Genomic DNA, 25,502 nt, shown 5'->3' on the forward strand with positions numbered 1-25,502 from the left:
CTCAGTTTCTCCAACTCCAGCAATGTGCAGGTAGAAGGAAGCTGGTGATATTTAGGGCCCTTTTAGTGCTCAAAGCGCATCATCTCTCATGTGTGCTAGTGACTGATGGAGGTCTGACGGGCCCTACTAGATAGGATTTTTGCATACGCACATCCCTGCAGGGCTGTCAGCCCTGTGGGTTTCAGCTAATGGGCATGGCCGAGGCACCAGAAAGACCCCTGGCTTGCGAGGCCTTTCAGGAGCAACATGATCTATAGGGGAGGTCGGTCGGCCTATATCACCAAAGAGGCCAGACGCTTGGCAGAGAGGATGCAAACCAATCTCATGCCTGTCTAGATTCTCACTAATCTGAAAACAGCGTGAAAGCGCCACTCTCACTCCCTCATTGCCCCGTGTTGTGTCTGGTGAGGTTACAAAACTGTGTTGGTGGAAGCAAGTGTCTGTTTGGCCCTGTTTGCTTTCTGACCTCGTGGGGAAGGGAGGGAAGCCTGACATGTGTGTGCACTCCTGCCCAGGCTGAGCCTCCTGCAGGAAGGGAGCCCCCCCAACCTTTTATGGTTCATCCTCCTTCTGGCCTGCACAGCTGCATCCCCATGGCAGGGACCTGTCCATGGTCCCTCAGACTCCTTCAGAGGCTTCTACTTAAGTCTCACTGTCCCCTTCTAGTGCCGGATTGTCCACACTCACATCTGACACCCCTCCTGACCACTCCTCTTCCATTTGTCTTCCTGGCCCTGGTGCCTCCCACTCACTCTGGGCTCTCCCACCCCACAGGGGCTATGCTGTGGCATTTTAGTGACCTTGAGCTGCCCAGCTGCCCATCCCACCCTGGGACTTTGGAGGACTTGACCCCATCCTGGTTCTGGGGGACCCTAAGGCTGCTGCCCATTGACTGCCATTCCCATAGCTGCAGTCCCACTCACCCCCCAGTGCTTCCTTCAGCTTCTGACTAGGAGAACGCAGGCGCCTTCTAGACGCCAACATATTGATGTTTCTCTGCAAATATACACTCCTTCACAATCTAAAATCAAGGAATAGAAACAGCAAGGAGGTTTTATTATGCCTGATTTCTGGTAGGCTCTGGGCTTAGGCTAATTTACAAAGTTAAATCAACAGGGTGGTTTTTCCACTGTTATTTTTAGCTGCAGGACCATTTCTTCAAGGAAAACTTAGGGGAAGGAACCTTGGTCAGGCTTTCCACCTGCACAGCCCCCTCCCTCACCATTCACATGAACTCTCAGGGAGCAAAGGGCTCTGAGGTGAACATGCATTGAGATCACTGGCCCATGGATGGGAGGTGGGGGTCAGAAAGCTGGCTTCTGTTTCTGCAAGGATGAACAGGCTGAGGAAAGAAGGGATCCAGCCTGGCTGTTGTGATGTCACCTCATGGTCTTTAAACCCTGATTAAAATCTGATTGTTTGGGAAGCAGCAGTGCTTTTCATGGGCAGGTTTCTTCCCAGGAGGGGAACAGACAAGCCCTTGTCCTCTGGTTGTTAAAACCCATGCCCTGCATTGTTTCTAGGCCCTGAAGGATCCCACCCTGGCTGCCCGGAAGGATTTCCAGAGGGAGGCTGAGCTCCTCACCAACCTGCGGCATGAGCACATTGTCAAGTTCTACGGGGTGTGTGGTGATGGGGACCCGCTCATCATGGTCTTTGAGTACATGAAGCATGGAGACCTGAACAAGTTCCTTAGGTAAGCAAGGAATGCTGCCCTCAGTCCTAGCCCCCCTCTCGGCCCCCCTGAGCCCCTGCCATTCCCCTGGAGCCAGTCGTCACACGACCCCTCTGAACACATGAGCCTGGGGATTAGAAATGAGAAGCAACCTTTCTATCTTTCATATCAGTTCCTGAGCTGCAAGCTTCAGGCCCTTGTCACTGATTTCCAGGGGGAAACATTGAGGATGCTATGATAAGTGAGTGTCTCCTTCCTGATCACAAGGTAGACTGACCACAAAAGCAGGGTCTGGAAGAGTCTGAGGAAGGAGCCCAGAGGGCTTGCCAGCCTGTAACTCAACTCTAAGACTCTAGAGCCACCTTTTCTCTTGATGATCTGAGTTGTTTTCTCACGTGGTGCCTTACGTTTCTCAGTGTTGCAAAGTGGGGCTGATACCTTACACCCCTGCTAGAAACCTCCTTACTGGAGACTTGTTTTTAATGATGAATTAGAAAGTACAAGGTTATAAGTTCATCGGAGACAGAGATGGTTGGAAAAGAAGAGCAGAGTTTCCTGGGGTAAATTTATGACCATGCTGTCCAGTGCTGTAGCTACCCATGGATATTTGAATTGAAATTTACATGACTTAAATACAATGAAAAAACTCAGTTCCTCGGTAGCCACATTTCAAGTGCTCAGCAGTCCCCTGGGGCTAGTGGCTACAATATTGGGCAGTACAGTATAGAATATTTCCATCAGTAAAAAGTTCAATTGGATAGCACTGTTCTAGAGAGATTAGAGTTGTTGTAAGAGGCTTTCCCCAAACCTGACTCAAGATCATCTGGGTTTTGAGATGCTTTTGATGGAACTGGTAAGAGCCAGAAGTTCTAGATGGAGTTGCAGGGCAAGGGGGCAGACAGGCTTCCCCAGGGAAGACAGCTTCTCACCACCAGAGCAGAGTTAACACTTCTCTGCCTTCCACATCTGCCCAGATGTAGAGGGGCAGCCGTGTGTGAGAGTGTGTGGAATTCAGGGTCCCAGGAAGCAGGTGGAAAAATCAGGCCCTTGACACTTAGGGTTCAGTCTTTGCCAACTTTTGAATTCCAGTGCATCCTATGGCTGATAATGACATTTTCAGAGTTCACATGTAGGCAATGGAACACGCTAGCACATTCACCAAAACTTGAGAGCATCGCCTTTGAGTGAGACATTCACTAGCATGCTGTGGTTTTGAGGGGGCCTGGAAAGGGCTGGTAGCAGTTAATGAACTCTTCTTATGAGGTGGGGTTCCAAAAATGGCCCCAGAGGAATGGAAAATATCTGTAGGATGTATTGAACCTCCTGAACTCAGATTTCCACAATGAAATTTATTCCTTTCTTGGAGAACTCGGTCCTTATCATCAGACAGACTTGGGTTCACATCCTGAGTTTGTCATGTCTTAGTGATGTTACCTGGAGCAAGTCATTAAACCTTAATTCTCTTTCCTAGAAAACAAGACTAATAATAACTGCTCCACAGGATTCCTACTATGAGTACTAAGTGATTATGTTTGTATAATACCTAAATGAGTTTTCCACGTAGCTGGGTATTCAGTCGATGATAACTACTGTTAAATTGCTACAGTTAGTATTTTATCAGGACTGTGAAACAGGATAGTTACTAATATAGGCAATGCCTTTTCTCAGTATTTTCAAGATCTTTATGCTGTGCTTGTATCCCCCTGGGGTGGTCCAAGGGATGGTGCTCTGTTTCCCACCAGGCCCACGCCATCGATCAGCAGTGCCTTTAGCCCCAAGTGCCCGAGGCAGGGCTGCAGAGAGCTCCTGGGTGCCTCTGTGTACCACTGCCCTGCCCAATATAAGGGAAGAGGGAGGAAAAGAGTAGAGAATCCCGTTGGTGGCTTTTAGGGGCAGGCTGCAGCATCCTCTCCTGGTCGACCGGAGCGCAGGCTTGCCTGCTGATGCTCCTTTCCTGCGGGCTGATGCAGGAGCTCTCCTTCAGAGGGGAGAAGTAGGCAGAACCCACAGGAGACAATAAAATGAATGTGTTCATATTGAACGACTCCTTTCAGTGGAAATTGGAGAAGCAGTAAAACAGGCCGAGGCCTCGCTGTACACCAGGGCTCCTTGGTCCACAACTTCATAAATAAGGGCTCTGGGTGTGGTTACGGCTCATTGGGCTCTCTGGAGAAAAGAGTGAATACTAAAAGTGACTGATATGACAAGCTAAGGTGTTAGGATAACAAATCCGGGGCCTTGATTTGGGATGGAAGGGGAACTGGGCCTTCCCAGGCCTCGGCTTCCCAGACCTGAAGAGCCTCTCCATCTGGCCCTGCCACTAACAAAAGTTATCCAGCCCTAGGCAGTGTGTTGGACAGGGTAGGAATGTGAACTCAAGGTTCCTGCTACCCACAGTGTGGACTGTCCACCCACAGCATCAGCACCGGGAGCTTGTCAGAAATGCAAATGATCGAGCTCCATCCAGCCAATCAGAATCATAGGGGGTGGGGCCCAGGAATCTGTTCAGCACCATTGATGATGCTCCTTAAAGTTTAAAGCTCTCTAGAGACACACGTCTGGTTTCAGTCGGCCTCCGGATTACCCATATGGCCATTGCGGCACTCCTGTGACTTTGGACAGGTGATTTGATCATTTTGAGCCTCAGTTTCTTTAACTCAAAATTGGAGTGGGAGGACTAAGTGAATTAATAGATTTGAGATCTTTAGAGCAGGGCTTGTAACAGTAAGGGCTCTGGAAGAATTAATTGTTTTATTAACGATTCTGTAGGAGATATCTAGAGCCAGGGAAACTCCTGGATAGCATTAAGATATTTAAAAGAGTAGCTTTATTTCATGATCCATTAGAGTATGTCTGCATCATCTTACTGGGGAATCTGGTTATAGTGTTGTACTCATATGCACACTTACATAATGTAATGCTGGATAGATAGAAATAGGCAAGAAGTAGGTTAAGAGAGATTTTATTCATTTCTGTGGTGTATTCCAGAGAACAGGGAATCAAGAAGGCTGTTCCCCTTGATCTCCTGAATTCTCTCTGTCCTGTCCCCTGTCTTCTCCCCCACCCCTCACAGGGCCCATGGGCCAGATGCTATGATCCTTGTGGATGGGCAACCACGCCAGGCGAAAGGCGAGCTGGGGCTCTCCCAAATGCTCCACATTGCCAGTCAGATCGCCTCAGGCATGGTGTACCTGGCCTCCCAGCACTTCGTACACCGGGACCTGGCCACCAGGAACTGCCTGGTTGGAGCCAATCTGCTGGTGAAGATCGGGGACTTCGGCATGTCCAGAGATGTCTACAGCACCGATTACTACAGGGTAAGGTGGCTTTTCCGGCTGCAGGACTCAGCAGCAGAGCTAACACCTTGCTCACATGTCTTTGTCATTGTCCATTAACCCTGTCACTCTGGAGAACACACATATGCACCCATGCCCAGACGTGCTGGTTACCCTTTGGCCACTCCTACATCTTGACATACCTGTTTATTATTCTCTCGCTAGCTCATGCCTTCCTTCCTCTTGGACATTCAACTTGACAGTATTCTTACATTGCAATGACATATGCGTTGTGTTCTTACATACATCAATATTCATTCTTCATGCAAAAACTCATACATGTATGTGTATGCCCAAAAGCACACATAGTCAAGCTCAACTTGGTGCTACATTTCAACACCTTCCAACTCAGTCTCTGATCCAGCCTTACCCATGACACATTTTATTCTCTGCAATTATCTGGGGACTGTGCAGGCTTATCTTGTCTTCAAAGGTAGATTTTGATGAGAAGCCAGAACCCACAGTAAAGTAGCAAAAATCATTAATGTCCTGCTGAGCAAAATCACCCGAATGATTTAGGAAAGATGAAGCAAGAAAGCATGTTATTGTTGCCAACTTTGGAGAGAGCTGCAGGTTGGCCTTAGAAAAAGCTTTCCGATTGCGATAGGAGGCATCCCATTCAATTTTACTTCTATACAGTGGTCTGCTTTATGTTAAGAAGTATCTTATTTTGCTCCCAGTATTATTCGTTCCCTTGGTCTTTGGGAAACCCCTTCCTGTGGATTATTGAGTGGTTTTGACAGTGTTATTATTGCCAGGGAAAAGACAAGTGGGCACGAGTGTGATTTACCCCCAAAGAGGGAAATATGGGAGCAGCCTGAAATGCAGAGATGGGATAACCTTTACAAACTAATTGGAAGGCACATGCCCCAAGAACTATGTCATATTTACTTCAGGGACATTGAATGGGTGAAGAGTTCGGGTAAGTGGTATAAGAAGAGGGTGGGACAGAGTTCTGGAGATCAAGAGGCATGGTAGCCATTGATTTTGTCTTCTTTGTAGGGAATGAATGATCATATTGTGAGTCAAAGAGCCCAGATATGATTATCCCGTTGGCCTAAGCATGGTGGACTATGAGGCTGGGAGTTTGGGGTTGACATGTGCAGCTCTGTTCTGTCTGGATGCTCCTGACAGCTTTGCCTAAACAACATTGCCCAGGCATTAGAACTGGTCACTCAAGACACTTCATTTTAGCCATAGCCTGAAGAAAAATGAAATATTTGAGAAATGCCCTTTGTGGCTAGAAAGTGATTTGTGCATGGTACAAGCAAAGGATGGCAGATGATACACCAATATGAGGCCAAGCAGACCAAACAGCAGGGAAGGGAGTATGTCCGAACCAGCCACCCACCCTGTCCAACAATCCCAGATACGGAAAAGGGAGCACAGTGCAGCAGCAGCAGCAGCCGCAGACGGGTGGCCAGGGCAGACCTGCCAGGAAACATCAGAGCAGAGTCTTTCTTTAGCATCTAGACTAATTTTTTCACTCATTTCCAAGAGAGGCGTTGGTGTGGTTCCTAAGGGCCCATGGGCCGTAGATTTCTTGAGTCTAGCTTCAGTTGGCACCATTTAATTGCCTTTGTGCTCTCAGTAACGGGGTTTGCTGGCCCGTCTGGCTGAGCTCAGATTTATGTTGGTGTTGATAAAAGCAAGGGAGAGATCATCGTTTTTCTGTGGGAGGCAGATGTGTGATTATGCCAATCCGTTCTCAACTGGCTTTACCACGGTCTCGGGAAATAATATCTGACCACAATGTGTGCACACGCAGCTTTCAAACTCACTTCAAGGGGTGCCCTTCATATTTCTTGATTCTGATTCAAAAGAGTCAAAAAATCACATCTATCAGTTATCCGATGATGCTGCTTTGCCCTTCCTGTAACAACTGGGAACTGATGCTCTTTACTCCTGGGAGAGCAGCAAGCCTGTGAATCCATCTCATTTCGGTGGGTACCAGGGCTGATTGGAAATTGAGGAAGGGAAGGTGAGGTGGAAAACGTCCACTCTTCACGTATCTGCATTTCCTCTTTCATGAGTTCTAAGCCAGGTGTAAGCAGAGGCCAGCTGGCTTGAAAATGTGTGTCTTTGGTCCCAAGGAACATGAAATAAAAAAGAGCTATTGTAGTAAAAACAGTACACTATGGGGAAACTGCATATCCCACTGATGGTGGGTAGATATTATGCTTTCCCTATTCTAAGAGTGGTATGTATCATATCTTCATGTTCAGTTGCTCACAATGTCCTAATGTATGCACAGCTCCCCCCCCTCACCCTCTGCAAAACAAAAGGCAGAAGTGGCCATTACCAGAGGTCACATCAGTCATGAACTCCAAAGTCTTGTTACCCACATCGGAAGACATCAGAGTGACAAAGACATTCTGCACTGGGACCTAGTCTTACTGAACACCACCATTAGCAGCCTTGGGACCCCAACACACTTCCCCTACCCTCTCTTTAGTTTTCCCATTTAAAAAATGAGGACAAACATAGTCTCTTGGCAGAGTTATTTTGATGTTAAGCAAGTTACTTTGTATAAAGGGCCTGGAATACATTGCTTACTGGGTAAACTATTGTTCCCTTCATACCCAAGGCAGGAAGAACCACAGAGATAATCTGATTTCCAGATGTCATTCTTGGGTCAGAGAGAAGGACCTGCTGATCACTGGAAGATAAACTAGGATCGTGCAGCTGCCCCAAAGGAATAGGGTCTTTAAGTTGACCACCTCTAGAAACTTGCCTTCCCAGGGTTTCAACTTAAATAGAAAGACTGGGTCATCAGCACTTGGCTGTTCTTCTGGTCAGTGTTTATATGGTCCTCATGATCTTACAGCTGGGTTCATGTTCAGGTGATTTATGAAACAGTTTTTTGTTTGGTACACCAGCCGAGGCTCTGGGGGATGCAGTGATTTATTGTACAGCAGGAGCGCTGACGGGTTCTCTCCGCAAGCTGACATCCGGGACGGATTTGCTACTGTAGGGTCCTGAGCTCTGTGGAGCCCAGGAGTTTGCGAGTTCCTGTGCTTAATTCAGTTCAATGCAGGTAATCCGGGCCTCTGCGTGTGTGTGTGTGAGCACTCATGAGTGCATTCTGCCCAGTGCAGAATCCAGGGTGTGTATACAGGAGCAAGGAGAGAGATGAGGATAAGCTCTTCCTTATAGTCTTTCTTTTTTAATTTTTAATTTCTCCTAACAAAGAGGTGCCATCTGTCTCATGTACAAGTGATATGCAAACGATTTACAAAGGTGAACTGCCTAATTTCCTGTTACATATTTAGAAAGAGAAAACAAACATCTCTTCACTAGAGTGCCAAGGCCCTTTGTTCTCTCTTCTTAAGACTATGCCCGATGACAGATACCTTTTCCTCCTGTGGGTCACTCACTTGGCGCTTCTGAGCTTGCTTTTCAACTGGCTTGGACAAGTGTGGATTTTTGGTACCATTATACCTTTCTCAGAACATCAGACAACACTAAGAAATTAGAGGTCAAATCTGGAATCAAAGAAATTTTGAGAGTCCTGACAAGGAGGAGGTTGGGGTTTATTTGAGGGGGAGGCCATACGCTGAGCTATGGGAAGAACAGGATCAGAGGGCCCCGTGCTCTGATCTTCCTTGCCCGGCGGACCAGGAGTGTGTCTTCCAGTTCACCCTGTATCCTCTGTGCCTAACACAGTGCCTCGCATTGTAGATGCCCAATAAAAATAGGAATGAATGAACAAAGTCAGAATGGGAGTTCAGAGTTAGGCAAGAAGTAGATTAGACCAGACCAAAAGGAGCCTGAACAAACAGATGCCCACCTAAGTGAGGTGAGTCTTTGCAGATGTTGTGGGGAATCCATTATCTCAGCAAGCAGAATCAGTATCTGGGGACAATATCTGGAGGAGGCAGGTGAGTGGTGGTCTTAGTCAAGGATGGCTTGAAGCCAGAGTCAAGTCTTGGTAAGGCATAGAGCCCAAGTGTCCAGGAGATACAAGAGAAGATATGCCAAAATCCAGGCACACACGTCTGGGGAAGGTCTGGCAGCTGAAAAAATTGCTGGGTTCTGATCTGGAGATTCCAGATTAGGGTGCCTAAAAAACCCTAGCGAGGATGACAACAGTAACCCTTAGGATGTGGGAATAATTTAGAATAAACTGATTTGACTGGTAGAGTATTTGATTTTATGGATGTCATGGTGACCCCATGGCAGTGATGACAAGTGTCATCTCTTTGACCCATGCTATCTGGGCTTGCTTCTCGGTTTCTATAATCCCCAGCTGTATGACCTTGGGCAAGTTATTTAACCTTTCAGTGCCCTCAACTGTAAAATGGGGCTACTAGTCACTATCATATGCATTTACTATGAGGATTAAGAGTTAATAAATATAAAGCCCTTAAGATGATAAATGTTAAATAAATATTAGTTACTGTGACTATAATTGGAGCTAAAATACAAATGTCTTTCCAATTCCAAAATGGGCATTTTGAGTAAGGCTTACCTAAGTGCGTTAGTTAAGGTAGGCCACCTGCTATCGCAAGTAGATGCAAAAATATATATATAGTGGTTCCAACACAAATAGAAGCCTATTTCTAGGTCATATAACAGTATGAGCAGGTGAACTTGTTGGAGAAATAGCCCCTCCACGCAGTCATTCTGGCTGATGGAGCTCTACCCTCTTCTTTGTGTGGTGTCCTTGGTCAACCTAGGCATCCATCCCCATTCCACAGCTGGGAGAGGAAATGGGCATGAAGGAATGCATGGGGTTAATGGCCCTGACCTGAAAGTGGGGCCTGTCACTTCTCATGGCAAGAACCCAAACACATGCATGGTCTCAGCATTTGTAAAGGAGGCTGAGAAATAGAGTGTAGCTGTGTCTTCAGGTAGAAGAGAAGAACATGGGTTGTAGTGAGCACCTGGTAACCTCTGCCACATTATGGGTGAAGAAAAACTCCTTTCTCTTCCAACATTCCACAGTGTATCATCCCATGTCTGATGATTTATCAGGAAAGTTAGGACAAGATATCCTTACTTTGTACTGCTATTCCCATCCTGAAGATGGAGATGATTATCCTGAGATGCCCCTTTCATTCTCTGCTTCCAACTTCCTGGTGTCACATGACATATGTAAGCAATGGGGGAGCTTGGCCCCACCTACCATCTTGGTGCTTTTGTTCATTCCCCCTGGAAAGCATAAAAGGCATGCTGACAAGAAAACAAATTCAATTGTTTGGGTGGGGAAAGAGGGAATGTTCTAAATCAAAGGGAGTCCAAGTTAATAGGAAAGAAAATACATTCTCAAAGTTTTGTTGACTAATTAGTTCGGTTTTGGTCTCAAGTGGAGAGGTCCTTAGATGGAAACCAAGTAGCTGGCAGTGTGTTGAGGAGAGCCAGAGCTATGAAATAACTTGTAATTGACTTTTATCTTTAAAAGCTGGTGATGATGATTTAAGCTAACTGACTTTCAGGATTACATGGACCCACCAATACTCCTTGCTCTTTGTTGGCGTTTTGGGAGGCTCACGCAGTAACTGGAACCCCTCTTCCCTACTCAGATTCTGAGTTCTGAGCCCTTGGAGACAGAGAACCCAGACAGATGGAGATTATAATGTGTATGTGTATAGTGTTAGAACAGTTGCAGATGGTGGCCTAGCTGGGCAGCTACAGTGAGCTCCCTCATACTGAATTCCCAGACTAGACTTTCTGCCCAGTCATGGCAGCCTGGGAATATTGCAAGCCTTGCCCTACTGGGGCAGAACTCTTGTGGCTTCTCTCCGTTCTCTGTAGACAGGCAAATGCCCATCAGAAGGGAGAAAGAGTGTGGCCTGAATGCTAGCCCCCAACAATCAGAAAAGTTGTTCCTCCCAATGGGTGGGATTCAGGCTGGAGAGCTCTCCTATTGTTACTCTAACAGGTAATCTGGAATAGTCCTAAATTCTATTCATTCCCACCTGGGCAAGTGGCTGCCAGCCACCCTGAATCTTAAATTCTTTCCTCCAAGGCCAAGAGTAGGGAGACCTGACCCCCTGCTTAACTGCCTGGGAGAGGATTAGTAGCTGGGCATACTGGTCCTTGAGAGATGCTGACCAGTTTGGAGAGGGCTTAGCCAGACTTGTCCCTGGGGTTTCAGCCATTAGGTTTTCCTTAGTAGACCCAGTCACCATGGTAGGAAAAAGTGATTCTGACTATCAGAAGGTAGAGGGTTTCATGCAGGCTGTCCAGTGGCCAGTGCCCAGTTACTGGGCCTGATCGTTCTCTTGCTATTTGTTGGATATCCTAATAATCTGTTACCTGTATTCCAATTTATCTGGAGGAGAACAATGGGGAGAGGTTTATATTCCATTTCTAAAGAATGGGATGGTCCCGTCTCTTATTTTTTATAAATATGTTTTCATTTGGAGTAATTTTAGATTTCCAGAAAAGTTGCAGAGATGGTGAAGAGAGTTGTCATATGCACTTCACCCAGTTCTCCCTACTGTTGGCCATGGTACCTTTGTCAAAGCTAAAAAAAAATTCACATCAGTACAAATTGTTCACGAAACTAGACTTTGTTTGGATCGTATCGATTTTCCCACTAATATTCTTTTAATGTCCCCGGATCCACTCCAGAATACCACATTGCACTTAGCCACATTGTTCCTTAAAGGCAGTAGGACTTTTATGGTTGAAGCCGAGGTGAGGACATCCATCCACAACCCTATTATAGTCTCTCCTTTGGACCCCTTTGCCCCAGGGCAGCCCTTCATTCACCTTTTAGAGGCCCCAGAGCTCCAGAATCCCCTGTGTCTGGAAGAAGGGTAGGTGGGCTATAAGAAGCTCCTGCGGAACCCTATGTGAGGAGTACTTGTAACTCCGGAGTCTTAAAGGAATCCTTCGAAGCTGTGCAGTCATTGGTCTCTGTCTTTAGAGAGTAAGCAGCGAGGACTAGAGCTTAGATTTGGAGGCTAAGGGAAGAAGGCTTGAGGCTCCTCAGGTTCCCGTCCCTGAACTGTGTGTGCGTTCTTTTCTTCCGCTGTGGGAGAGGGTGCCCCATGCTGGCGGAGAGACATGGCCACAGGTAGACATCTGCGCATGCTCAGAGCCTTAGTTGCCAGAATGGCTGCTGTAGGACTTGGAGCCACAATACCCACATCTTGAGTGAATTCTGAAAAACAACTTAAATGCTAAGACCCATCAAGCTGTAGAAAGCTGCAGAAGGAATGAACCCGGAGGAAGGTATGGAGAATAGATTTAGGCTAATTATAGGTATTAAAACCTTTTTTCCTTGATTAAAGCCAATGGATTTGCACACTAATTATCCAAAAAACATCAGACATTTTGGAATCCCAAATCTGTTGAGGGACAGGACTGCTGTTTAGGATATCTCTGTCTCCATGCCAACTCTGTGTCCAGTTAGAGAGTTCACTTTCATCTGTCAAATTTGGGATTTGGATCCTGGTTTTATGGTCTCTTTTAGATGTTACATTTGTTGGGACTAAGTGCTAGGGGTAATGATAACTGAGCCAAAGGCTTGGCTTCTTTAGAATAGAAGGGAGATAGGTCTGAAGGTACAAGAATAAAGCCAACGTCCTCTCAAACAATCTCTATTATTGCTTTGCCCCAGACCATAGCTGGTCAATATCCCAGCCCCCTTTCCCCCTCCTGATGAGACAAGGGAACAAGCTCCAGTTTTGAAATAGTCTCTCCCTACAATATCTGGATCTACTTTAGTGATTGAAATTTGCTTTCTTCTCTTCCCTCTTCTTCCTCTTTGAGATACTTAGGGTAATTGGGAGAAAAAATCAGCCTTATGGGCATAAGAATTGCTGGGCAGATTTTCTTGATGTTTTTTCGGTGATGGAAATTACCGGGATTCTTCTGTCCATCTCAGCACTTCCAGACCTCCAAACTTCCTAGATTGTATTATACTTCATTCCAACACGCTGGTAGTGCTGTGGACATCTACCTGCAACTATAGCAATCTACCAAGTTCAGATGTTAATCTAGGGTGGGACCTGGTGTTTTGAGCCATGGAACAGTCCAGCAATCTGCTGTGTAGATGACTTGGAGAGGACATGATGATCAGGACGTTGAGGTGCAAACAATGGGACTCCAGCAATGAGGTGAAAAAGTTGTTTTGGGCATCAACCCACAGGGGTGTAGGAATGCTAGTGCTGGGGGATACTGTCCTATGTTTGCTATGGGGTCTTGGCAATCTATGACTCATATGGTGGCTAGAATGCAAGACCAGAGGCAGGAAGCCTAGGTTTAGTCCCTGCCATGATCATTGATGTGGAATAAATACCTTCCTTGCCACAGACCTGAGTTTCCCATATGTAATGTAGGCACTTCCAGTCTTTCCTCATCATTGTCTTGAGGCTTCTCATCTCTTCACAGGTGCTGGCCATACCAATAGCATTGTTTTCTCTTACTGCAGGGAAGGTTGGGGGTTTGATGGATATCTCACAGTTTTGTCTTTAGATATGCTGATGGCTTCACTGATCCTTTTCCTGGATGGGGTTTCAAGGGCTGGATTCTGGGGCTCGGCCACTAACTTACTTTGGTGATATTGACTTTAGTTCATTATTCTTGACTTTCAACTTAGAAGGTTGGATTAGATGCATAGTTTTCTAACACATTTTTTTTAATAGCAGTAAAATCTTTTCTTCAGATGGCCCTTAGAAGATTGATAGGTAGATGGATGATTGATAGATAGATAGATGATAGATAGATAGATAGATAGATAGATAAACACAAACTGCCTCAGTTGAAGTGGAAACACAATGGAATAATGGCATTCTGCTACCTCTGGCCTTCTCCCAGCCATGGGGCTCTCGCAGCACTTTCTGGAGGGGTTTCCATGCCCTGCAGGGCTGAGCAGTGGGACCCCTTCAGTAGGCTCCCCCATCAAGATTTAGGGCAGATCTTACCTGTTCCAGCTACACATAATAGTGACGTGAAGAAGAAGAATGGTAGCAGCAGGGAATCAGTGAATGAATAGCTGGATTTGAAAGAGTAGCTGCTTCTCTGTGGCTCCTCAGTTGACCACGTAAGCCCTTCCACCCAAACCAGCTGAGAGAGAAATGCTCATTTTACACATGCTGATTGTGGGACTCTGTGTTTGCACACCAGCCTCTTAATGTTCTGCCTGGAAGGAAGAAGGTCTTCTGAGACCCTACAGAGAAGTAAGCTGCCAGGGGTTATCAGCCTCCATTTTCTGGGTGAGGCTCAGAAAGGCCTGGTGATGTTTTTGAGACTCTGAGACTTCTCAACAGCAAAGTCAGTGTTAGAGTCTTACACTCGAGGACGAGGAATCCACTTTGAACATCTGCTGGACTTCATCCAGGCTAGTTTCTTCCCCCTTGTGCCACAACCCCTAGCCATTGAGAAGGTTCCTGTGTTGGGGACAGAATTCAGTTTAATTCCCCAACTACGCGTGAGGATGAATAGAATGCAATCTCTGTTTCCAAGGAAATTAAAATTTCATAGGGAATATAAAGCAGGATGGAAATGTGTAACTCCCCCACAGGCTAGAGGGAAGAAAATCATATAAAAGGGTTACCAATTTCAAAAGCCCATTTAATCAGAGGGATGACTTGGGTCTTAAGGGGTGCGTGGGTAGTCAGGGGATTGAATTTAAGGAAGGCGTTCTTGTCAAGAGGGGTGAGCGTGAGCCAAGGCATGGGGGGAGCTTGGAGGCAGGCAAACCAGGAGGGTGATCTGGAACAGCGTGTCCCTCAATGGGCCGAAACTGGCGACGCATGGAAGATGTGGAGAAGGAAATGTCTGGAAAGGAAGGATGGGTCTGGAAAGGCCAGCTGTTCTGACGTGGGTGCCGATGGGCAGTCATGGACTGTGTGTCATCTGTTTTAGTGTAAGTGAGGCTGTGTGTGAGGACAAGTCATCAGGCAGTGGCATGTAGGACGGACTGTGGGAAATCGGGAGCACTACGGCATGAGGCAGTGAGGCCTTGTGCCCTGTGGTAGCCGTGGAGTATGGAAGAGAAACCATCTGAATCAGCCGCGCCTCGGAAGGTCAGCTAAAGGCCGGGACCTGGGGCGCTCAAAGCTTTTTCAGTGTTGGGTCATAACCTTGAAAAAGCGTTCATGGTAAAACTGTGGGTCCGGATGGATATTTTACAAATGCATCTTTTAGGCCACCGAGCCCACTGTGCCTCCCTCAAGTGTTAGAAACAGATGAACAAATGCCAAATCATTCCATTTTTAAGAAACATAAGCTGGAAGGAGCCTTGAATGTGGTCTCTTTCACCCCCGTGGACCCCGTGCAGAACCAGCATCAGAACCGCCCCAGACAGATGGTTTGCTCACACTACTCCGGTGCACCTCCTGGGATTCCACAGACGCCCCCCCCATTCCTTCCAGATGTGGCAAAGGGAAGTCATTATCAGTGAGAGATTTCTCTTTTTCTTTCTAATTTGTAACACCCTTTAGAAGTGGGACGTTCTCAATTATGTCTAGTCAGAATTCTACCTGCTGTAAGGTAAGTCGCTTTTGTCCTCTTTTCTTAGTGGAGATAAACATGGTTTATACTACAAAACAGATATCATAATACCAGGAAGATGCTAAGCAGCTCACTGAAACCAATTATGGCCTTTTCATAGATCGTGGGGTGTATTTTGTTCAATGGGTGTATCTTGACTGGCGAGGAATCGTGGCATATCCGTTTCTCCTTCCCTTGCCCTGCCAAAAAATAGCATCGTTTTCCTGAGCGCAGCTCCTGGTGCTTTCTCCTAAACTTGGTTTCATCTCCTTGTAATTCTGCAATCTGGTTGTTTTCTTCCATCCGTGATGGTGGTGTGAGGTATGGGACTGGTGCTGTCGTCCTCAGGCTTAATAACCTCCATAGGGACAGGTACTGGAAAATAAGACAGGGAGGTGCCCCATCAGAAAATCCTGGGCCCTTGAGGCGTCTTCACACTGGAGCTCATCCTGAAGGATCCAGACGCAGAGGCTGTGTTAGGAGGGCTAGTGAACCAGGTGTGGGTTCCTTCCCCTCCTCCCCGCTCCTCTGGAGGATGGGCTAGCTTTGCCTTTATCACCTGACACTGGCCTGTATTTTAACAGACCCTGTTTGGGTTCCTGAAGTGTAAAACACCCCCCCTTTTTTTTTCTGAAGCAAACTGAATACATAACATATAAAGATACATAAATTTCCATACAAATATCTTCTTTACCAGCTGTAATTAAGATATTTGCATGTAAAGAGAACAGTGTGTTCCCTTGACTTCCTCCTGGTAGGGAATTGTATTTTTCTCCTAATCCTCAAAACCCAAGACTTTGTGATCTGTTTGTGTCTACACAGGAGGAGGAGGAGGGAGAGGAAGGGGAACAAGAGGGGGAGGAAAGGGGGCAAGAAGAAGAGGCAGAGGGCTGGGTCGATATAGCATCAGAAATTTGGAATTTTATTTTATTTTTTTTTTATTTTTTTTTTAAAGATTTCATTTATTTATTAGACAGAGATAGAGACAGCCAGCGAGAGAAGGAACACAAGCAGGGGGAGTGGGAGAGGAAGAAGCAGGCTCATAGGCCGAAGAGCCTGATGTGGGGCTCGATCCCAGAACGCCGAGATCACGCCCTGAGCCAAAGGCAGACGCTTAACCGCTGTGCCACCCAGGCACCCCTGAAATTTGGAATTTTAAACACAGTTTTTACTCCTGGTTGTTTTTATGTTCAGGCCTAGCTCATCCCACAGGACAAAGTGGAGGTGGGGGTGGGGGAGAGCCCAGGAGAAAGTGGGCTGAGTACGTGCTAATTCTGGAGTCAAGTACGGAGATTTGCCTTTGAATCCTGAGCTTCTGCTTCTGCGCTATGTGACCTTAGGAAATTTTCTTAAATTTTCCAAGCCTTAGATCCTCGCCTGAAACAGAGAGAGAGAGAGAGAACAATTTCTTCTTTTAGACAGATTAAATAAGATAATGTATGCAAATTGCCTGGTTCCTATTAGGCACTCAATAGATGGTAATTATTATTCTATGTAAGTGAATAAGGTAGAAATTATATATAAGAAATTTTAAATAATTTTGAATTACAAGCCAAGGTATTTCCTAGGATGATCTTTGGTGCTGGGTACTAAAATCAGAGGGGAGGAGAGCCTGGAGAGAACTCCGAGAAAAAAGAAGCAAAGCCACTTACTCTTTTGAGACTGGTTTAGACATTTGGGTTTGTCTGTTGGGAGTCCAGGAGGAAAGAGAAAGCATCTAGTTGGTCAAGGGAAGAGCTTCCCATTGTAGAATTGGTAGCTCCAGTTAGGAGCTAACTTTTGATAACTGTAGACCATGAATTAGAGCCTGTTCTCCAGGCCTCCTAAGTGTGTGCCATCCCTTGTTGCCCCAAGAGAAGATCTTGGGATCCTGTGAACTAGGGCTTGGGGATATGAACAATATCTATAGAGAGAGAGATAGATAAGATATAAATAGAAATATATAGGCAATATATATAGATCTATATGAGGCTGTTTTAAGCCTGGTCCTCCCTCCCTTCTCTCTCGTCGTAAGCAGAATGATGGTCACTTCTCGCTATCATGCATGACAAGAGATAATGGCTAGACAAGAGCTGTTGAAGTGTTGGCCGCCATCACCACTGTTACCACCCAGTACTACCAGTATAGTCTGCTCAGTAAATGATCATGCACGCTCTGGGGGAAAAAAATGAGTCAAGTTCATCAACGTCCCAAATTTGGTTGGCGGGGGTGGTCAGTATGCCATCTCTCCCACTCTGCCAATCACCATGACAACCTTGGCTACCTTCTCCCCACTGAGTCATGTTCTTTGGCCTCTACAGCCAGGATGGACATTTGATTTGTGGTCCCATTTGTTCTTGAAGTCGATCATTTTCTTAGCCAGTGGTTGTCAACCCCCAGCTTCCCGATCTTTGTATTTCCTTATTTATTCATGTCCTTGACAAATTTGGGTACATGTATATCCTATAGTACTCTACATCCTAAATTTCTTTGAAAGCAAGGAACCTACTCTGTTTTTATGACACTGCTTAAGCAAAGTTCTTAATTAAAAATATATATAATCCTATGTCAAATGTTTATAATGGGTAAGGAATAATGGCCTAAGCATTTAATCCATTTTAAATGGATCCTTGTAAGTCACCCCTTGCCATACACCAATAATCAGTGTGTGGGGACTCTGGGTAGATACATCTGGATCTGATTCCCTACCAAAGGCCGAAACATCTGCTTATTAGGGAAGAGGCTAGAGGGGATGTCTCACAGTAATTAAAACACCCATGAGACTGCAGTTAGCACCCGAAGGACAATTTATTAATGCACACAGGGGGCCAGATTATTCAAAGACTATATGATCAAAGCATTGACTCCCAGTAAGCCGGTCTATGTGGGAAGCCTGATCGTTATTGAGAAGGTTGCTTAAAGAGGAAGTCAGAGCAAGAAAGTCAGATGAATCAAATTGTCAGTAGCATCCAGCTAAGAAAGACTGATAAACCCACATCCATTTGATAACAGAGACTCCTTGGCTTTCCAGCAGGTTCAGAAATACTCCAAGTCTTCTGCCCAAATCCACCCCACTCCCCCGACCGAAGCCAGGAAGGGATAAACATTGCCACCATCCGATTCCATGTGTACTCCCTTTCTAGGTCTCTGTGACCAGCCAATGCCCCTTCTCAAAGACATTTTTTTTTTCATTTTCATCAATCAGGGTACAATTGAGTCATGATAGCCTGGAAGCTCTCAAGCTCTTTCAGATGCCCTTGGGCATATATTCTTGTTTTCATCCATCTTATGCTAATCTTTTTTTTTTTTTAAGATTTTATTTATTTATCTGACAGAGATAGAGACAGCCAGCGAGAGAGGGAACAGAAGCAGGGGGAGTGGGAGAGGAAGAAGCAGGCTCATAGCAGAGGAGCCCGATGTGGGGCTCGATCCCACAACGCCGGGATCACGCCCTGAGCCGAAGGCAGACGCCCAAACCGCTGTGCCATCCAGGCGCCCCCATCTTATGCTAATCTTAAAGAGGCTGTCTTATATTCTTCATTTCTAAATAGAGAGGAGTCACTTTACTGTTAGAGTCCCCAATGCTTTCCATGTTGCTAGATTTCCTTTATACCTAAAATAGGACTTGTTTCTTGCAAATCTAATTGCCTTGATACCAAGTAGTATATTCTGCAGGAATGGCAGGTAGATCTCAGGTACTGTTCTGATTGACTGATAGTGGTTGCTCAGCAAAGAATGATAAAAAGAAGTTGGTGGTTGCCTCTAGAGTCAGTGAAAAAGAACGTGGGATTAATTGCTTTGATGTCTACCATGGGCATAGGAAAGGGAATTAGTGGTACTTGTGTCATATTGTCCCAATCCTGGCATACCCATCCCAATCAGTGCTCTCAATTCAAGGATTCTACTGGACCCCTTTAGTCATGCTCAAGCCTTAGCTTCTCAGACTTGGAGGGATCTAATAAGATGTAGGTGTGAGTTTATTGAATGCATCTGTGTGGAAGGATTGTGTGCGGAGGGAGGACTTTGCCAGGTGGGCCTGAATTACTGGGACTAACTTAAGTTTAGATGCCCAAGTTCACATAGATGAGACCAGAATACCAATATCCTAAATTATCTTCTACTTGCTTTTTCTCACTCCTCCCTTAAATGTTTTTGTTGTTGTTGCTGGTGTGTTTTTTGATTTTTTTTTAAAGACCTTATGCTGTTCTTGGTAGATCTATTTCCGCTCCGCCAAGATTTCTTTGTTGCCTAGATATAGCTTTTCCTCCAGCTCTGTGCCACCTGCAACATTTATCAATGTCCCAGCAATTACTTTAAGCATATTTTTAATTTTGGGGAACATTGAATATCTCCAGACAGGGTTTGCTGCTGGAGTCTTGCTCCCAAGCAGCTGATCCAATTATCAGCATTCTTTGAATATAGACCTTCTATGGTTACGACTTCAGCCATTTGGACTCTTCTTCTCCACACATTAACCTCTTTGTTCATAAGTATTTCGTGAGAGTCCTTGATAAATTCGTGGGTAAAATTTGGGTAAGCAATCTATGCTGGCAAATTTATGAAATCCTGGCTAGAAATAAACTTGGAGATCATCTTGTCAAACCCACTTATTTAACAGATGGGGACACTGAACCCCAGAGAGAGAGCAGGTGTCTCTCAAGTTCATGCATCTATTTAGTGCGAGAGTTGAGGTAAGAATATTCGTGTCCCATCTCCGATCCAGGGCTGCTCTCTGATCATCATCAAAGTACTTGGAAGTCAGTTGGGCCAGAATTATCATTCCTACTTACAGACTGGTAAACTGAGGCTGAGAGAGATTAATTAGTATTCTTGAGATTACATAAAAAATTAGGGTAGGGCAGAGTCGGGTTCAGTGCTTTGATTCATAGGTAAGGTTTTTTAAGGACAATGAGGTCATTTTTGAATAGAAGCTTTAAATAGTGTACTGGTACAGTATGGTCTCTATGAGGTTAGGTAGACTTTAGAGTTAGAAATGGGAACCTATAATAACCCAGTTCCATGATTTTTTTTCTGGTTCCACTTGTGGCAAAGATATTTACGGAAAAGGAAGCAAACACTGGGGGTGATTCAGAAAGCCAGGAGACCTTAATTCAAGGAGTTCAGGGTCTCCAGGGTGGTAGTAAAACCAGCACCAGCAAGGTGAATTGGACCAAGCAGAATCCCAAAAATATAACACAGATTGGGTGAAACTGAAGAGTAGGGAAGAGATGCTGGGAGCAGGGGAGATGGTCATCAGAGATGAGGAATGCTGCCCTGGTACCTCTAAATATGTTGCAGGAAGTGATTTTTTTTGTTTTGTTTTACATTTTTATTATGAAAATGTATTCGCAGGAAAATCTGTCAACACCTACTTGTTCCTAGTAGCTTGGGATTTCTGAAATGGCAGGATCCAGGCCTTATTTCTCCAATCATATAACAATGTGCCTGATATATGGTAGGCTTTCTGCAAATGTCTGTTAAGTGAAATAAACAAGGAGACATGTATACATCTTGGTGAATGACTGGCCTGGGATGGAGCTCCAGGGCACGGTGGTTCAGGGCAAGAAGAAATCACAAAGCCAGGTTTCTTCCCATTCAGAGATGCTCTGGGGAATTGTCCTCCATCATTTTGGTCTGGTAAATGGGCGGGGCACGTGTTCCCTTCCCCACAGATGTGGCAGGGCTAGAAAGCTCTAGGGCGGTGAAGTGCAGCGCCCCAGGCACTTACTTGTATCATGTGAAAATGGAAGGGGTTCTTCATCCCTGGGCATTTTCCAGGAAATCTAGATGACCACATTTTAGAGATGTTATGGAAACACATGCGTTGATCATGAGGTTACAGTAGATGACCTCAAAGTTTTGCTTTTTCCCCAATTCTGAAATCCTGCGTCCACTCGGTAGTAGAAAGTGCTTAGATAGGTATAAAACGGGAAACTCATTTAAAGAGCCATGATTATGCGTGTGCAAGGAACTGTGTCAAGCATATATCTCTGTGGTGCTATGAAATATTTCACCCTCTTCAATCTACAAATTCTCACGTCTGCTTTCTTTCTCACTTCCCTCACACCTCACCATCTGTCACCTGCCCTCTCTAGCCCCCTGCTCTCTACGCCTGGGTCTGTCCCGCTCCGAAACCTTGAAGCCGTTCTCCCTTCTTGCTACTCTAAAATCCACCATCTCTTCTACACTAAAGAAAAAAATCTTCATTTGACCTTTCTGCCCCTTCCAACGGACACGCATCTCCTTGACGACTAAAATAGGCCGTTTTATCTTCTGTCTTAATTTTTGGGCTTCTGATCTCACCACTTCATTGACTCTAAATTTGGGGGGTCACTAATTATCTCATCTTGGCACAATTCAAATGCCTTTCCTCTAAAAAGCCTAATCCTTTTCTGAACTATCCGTTGAATGACATTATTAATAGCTGCCCCATTCTTTCTGCACCTTCTGTTCCCTCACTGCTTAACATCTTGCTCAGTGCTTCACGGTGCTTGGCCAAACGATGTAGTCCCCGTTCCAGCCATTTTTTGCCTCACCCGTTAGTTTCTCTTCTTTCTCTGCTTTGAAGTTCTGGTCCTGCTCTTTTAGACGTCTGCTTTGGGAAACCTCACACACTCATGCTTCTAATGCCTTTTTGCTTTTAGGCAGAAGCCGGTTGGATTTACATTTTTAGCCTCCTCCTCCTCTCTCTTTGATTGCTTAAGCTGTTAGCCTCCCCTGGAGAATTCGTTGGTGATTGAAACTTGCCTTGCTGGAGATAGAAGTCACCATGGCCGCCTCCTGCTTCTCAAACAAACAGCCCATTGCATCAGTGAGAACCCTGTTGGGACGTTTCCCGAAGTTGAGTCATTTTTGAACCTGTCTCTTCATCACCTGTACCTGACTCCTTACCTGGTCCTGTTCTACCTCTCTTTACTCCCATGTTGCCTGTCCTTTGTATGTTGGCAGGGAACTGCCCAGGTCGACTCCCTGACCAGACCAATTCTTGGATCACTGCATGCGCGTTCCGGCTCAGAGTCATGCTGCCCGTGCTCCTTAAACTTGCCATGATCCCAGCAGCTTCTTTAAGAGAGTTGAGTTTCCCAAACTCATTTCCCAAAATGGTAAATTTCTTACCCTGGGCTCCAGGGCCCTCAGGCGCTCTGCAATGCTGCTCTCTGATCACTCCCACAAGAAGCCCCCCTCCGTTCTACCCCACCCAGCCTACCCCCCCATTCCTCAATGCCGCTCGCTTATTTCCAACGTTGCCTGAGACCTTCTGTATATATTTCCTAGGGCTGCTGTAACAAGCACCACCGACTGGGGGGCTTAACCAACAGAAACTTATCTCCTCATAGTTCTGGAGGCTGGAGGCCTGAGAGCAAGGAGTCAGCATGGTCGGTGTCTTCTGAGGCTTCTCTCCTTGACTCGTAGATGCTGTCTTCTCCCCGTGGCTTTACATCCTTTACCTTCTGTGAATGTCTGCGTCCAAATTTCCTATTCTTGCAAGGACACCAGTCATATTGGATTAGGACCCGCCCACTTGACCTTGTTTTACCTTAATTATCTTTCCACATACAGGTACATTTTGAGGTACTAGGACTTAAGCCTAATGAATTCTGGGGGGACACCATTCAGCCCATAATGTCTTCTCCTCTCGACTTATCATCTGTTCTTTCATCTTCCTCTTTGTTCTTTCTCTCTATTCCTCACTGTCATCAAAACCCACTGGGCCCCATTTCATTGTGCTCCCTGGATGGTCTCCCTAGCACCACCCTATTGGGTTAACACACACAGATGTGTTGCTTCATGAACATGCTTATTTGTTGGGTGCTTCTGATGTTTCTCTGCCTCTGACTTGACTGAGAGCCAGGGCTATGTCTCTTGTGTTTTGAACAAGAGGTACTTGAGAAATGCCATTGCTAAGTCACTGCATATCCCTTCTCAAAGGCTGCCTAACATACCCACTTCCCTGACTTCTCAAGAGGCCTTTCAAGGGGAACAAGTTTTTTCCAAGTGGTAATGGAGAACATACACACTGACTCTGTTGACAGTAAGAAGGAGGAGGGCTGAGGATCCACCCAGATGACATCCTACTAGCTCACCTCCTTTCCAGGTTGGACAGGCAGGGAAGGGCTTCTGGGAAGGAAGCCCTGAACGTAGTGGTGAATTCAGTGATGTTTCTGCTGGAGATAGGAAGGACCAATATTCCCTCAGAAACTTTGGAGAGGTGCTATTTCTTTGATTTAAGGGGGTGAAAATTCTGGATAAAACCCACTTCTTTTCAGAGTGGTAGTTGGCGGGGAGGCTCCTCTTGTTGGAAGTAGAGTTGAGCCCTTGGAGGGAAGCCAGTTGGATCTTGGTAGCCGACCGAAAGGAAGACAGCTGGGTGCCATGCATCAAGAGTGGTGTGATGGCGTGCCTGCCGAGCTGCGGGTAGCATCTCTGGGTCGACTTCTGAGTGAGGGCCCTGGAGCTGGGTTGATGCTGTCAGCCTTTCCCCCTAGTGGTGTGAGAGGTGTTTGGAGGCTGTGGCCAGGAGAGGCTCGCCATTCACTTAAAGATACACCCACTCCCCCTCTCCTCCCTTCTTTCATCCTTCCATGCTTTCTTCCTCTGCCTTCATCCTTTCTTCTCTCTTCCCCTACCCTACTCTCTCCTCCANCCTGAGTGAGGGCCCTGGAGCTCGGTTGATGCTGTCAGCCTTTCCCCCTAGTGGTGTGAGAGGTGTTTGGAGGCTGTGGCCAGGAGAGACTCGCCATTCACTTAAAGATACACCCACTCCCCCTCTCCTCCCTTCTTTCATCCTTCCATGCTTTCTTCCTCTGCCTTCATCCTTTCTTCTCTCTTCCCCTACCCTACTCTCTCCTCCATTCACTGTCAGGAAGGGCCATGCCAGAAGGGCCCAATCAGCGTGTCATGGCAGCGGCAGAGGCTAGCAGCGCCGGCAGCTTCCACAGTGAGTCTGGATTTTGTTTCTGGGTCCAGGGGGCTGGGCAGGGCAGTCCACACACAGACTGACAGCTTGCAGACTTTGGAGAGGAACTTCCATGGGCCGGGGCTGCTTCCCTCCTCTCCTTCCCTGCCTCCCAGCAGAGGGGCATCATTTCACTTCCATGGAAGTTTCCTGCCAAAGCCATTGATGTGCTTGGGATGTCTCATGGGGAGGAAGCATGGTGGAGGGCGGAGGGGCCATAGTCTGCTAAAATTAGGTGCACATCTGGGAGAAGCACCGGAGTTCAAATGGCTGCCAAGGATTCTGTCCAAGCCTGCGTGTGTGGTGGAGGCTGGAGGCTCTGCATGGACGATGGTTTGGCTGCTTTCTTGCATTTCAGGAAGACTGACCTTGAGTTTTGAGTACACATTGGGTACCTACACTCCCTTTCAGGAACTGAGAATGCCACGCAGGCTCAAGGATCTGCGGAACCAGAGATCTCCCTGTTGGCCTCAGATGAAGCTTGTCTAAGAAATGTGATGTTTAGGATAGTTGTTACAGAGCTCCATGACTGAGTCATCCCTCCAAGTATTTGGGGGAAAGTTTTTGCCATCCCCATGTTAATTTCTGTGGTAATTTCTAGCATGGAGATGGACACAATGTGGAATCAGCCAAAGTTCCATCTGTCCTGCCTTGAACATCGGACTGAATTGGATGGCTTCCTTCCACTTTTAGCCTAGGGGCTGTTTCCTTCTGTTTTGGGAATGGTCCACTTGGGAAAATAGAACCACAAGATTTACCTATCCAGCCTTAAAAGTCTCACCCAGTCTAGGAGCCCACACGTCCATCTCGAAACGTTCTCCCAAAGGCCAGATGCTGTTTTCAAATATTGACGGGGTGTGAAGCAGTTTATGTTGAAGTGAAAAACCTCCGTCTCCGATAAGCGATGTCGTCCCGACGCTGCAGTCTTACGGGCAGATNGGAAGTGAAAAACCTCCGTCTCCGATACGCGATGTCGTCCCGACGCTGCAGTCTTACGGGCAGATGCTTGGGGACGCTTTTCCAATTCCATTCATTTTTCCTGTGATCCGGTTAGGGAGGGAAATTAGGCAGAGCTTCCCAAGTTCTATCAGGATCACGTTTTTATAGG

General features: G+C 46.2%; 1 protein-coding gene across 2 annotated transcripts in view; it reads left to right on the forward strand.

The window, feature by feature from the left end:
- The window catches only part of NTRK3 (neurotrophic receptor tyrosine kinase 3), a 388,753-nt gene that overhangs the window by 322,366 nt on the left and 40,885 nt on the right, over nt 1–25,502 (forward strand). Inside the window, exons 15-17 of one of the 2 annotated variants that reach the window (XM_019799995.2) lie at nt 1,524–1,696; nt 4,749–4,992; nt 24,302–24,376. In XM_019799995.2, coding sequence (XP_019655554.1) covers nt 1,524–1,696; nt 4,749–4,992; nt 24,302–24,376 — 492 coding nt within the window. The remainder of the gene's footprint in view (nt 1–1,523; nt 1,697–4,748; nt 4,993–24,301; nt 24,377–25,502) is intronic. The other variant, XM_002919550.4, reaches the window with a different exon arrangement.

The sequence above is a fragment of the Ailuropoda melanoleuca genome, chromosome 9 (assembly GCF_002007445.2).
Source record: "Ailuropoda melanoleuca isolate Jingjing chromosome 9, ASM200744v2, whole genome shotgun sequence".
Taxonomy (NCBI): domain Eukaryota; kingdom Metazoa; phylum Chordata; class Mammalia; order Carnivora; family Ursidae; genus Ailuropoda; species Ailuropoda melanoleuca.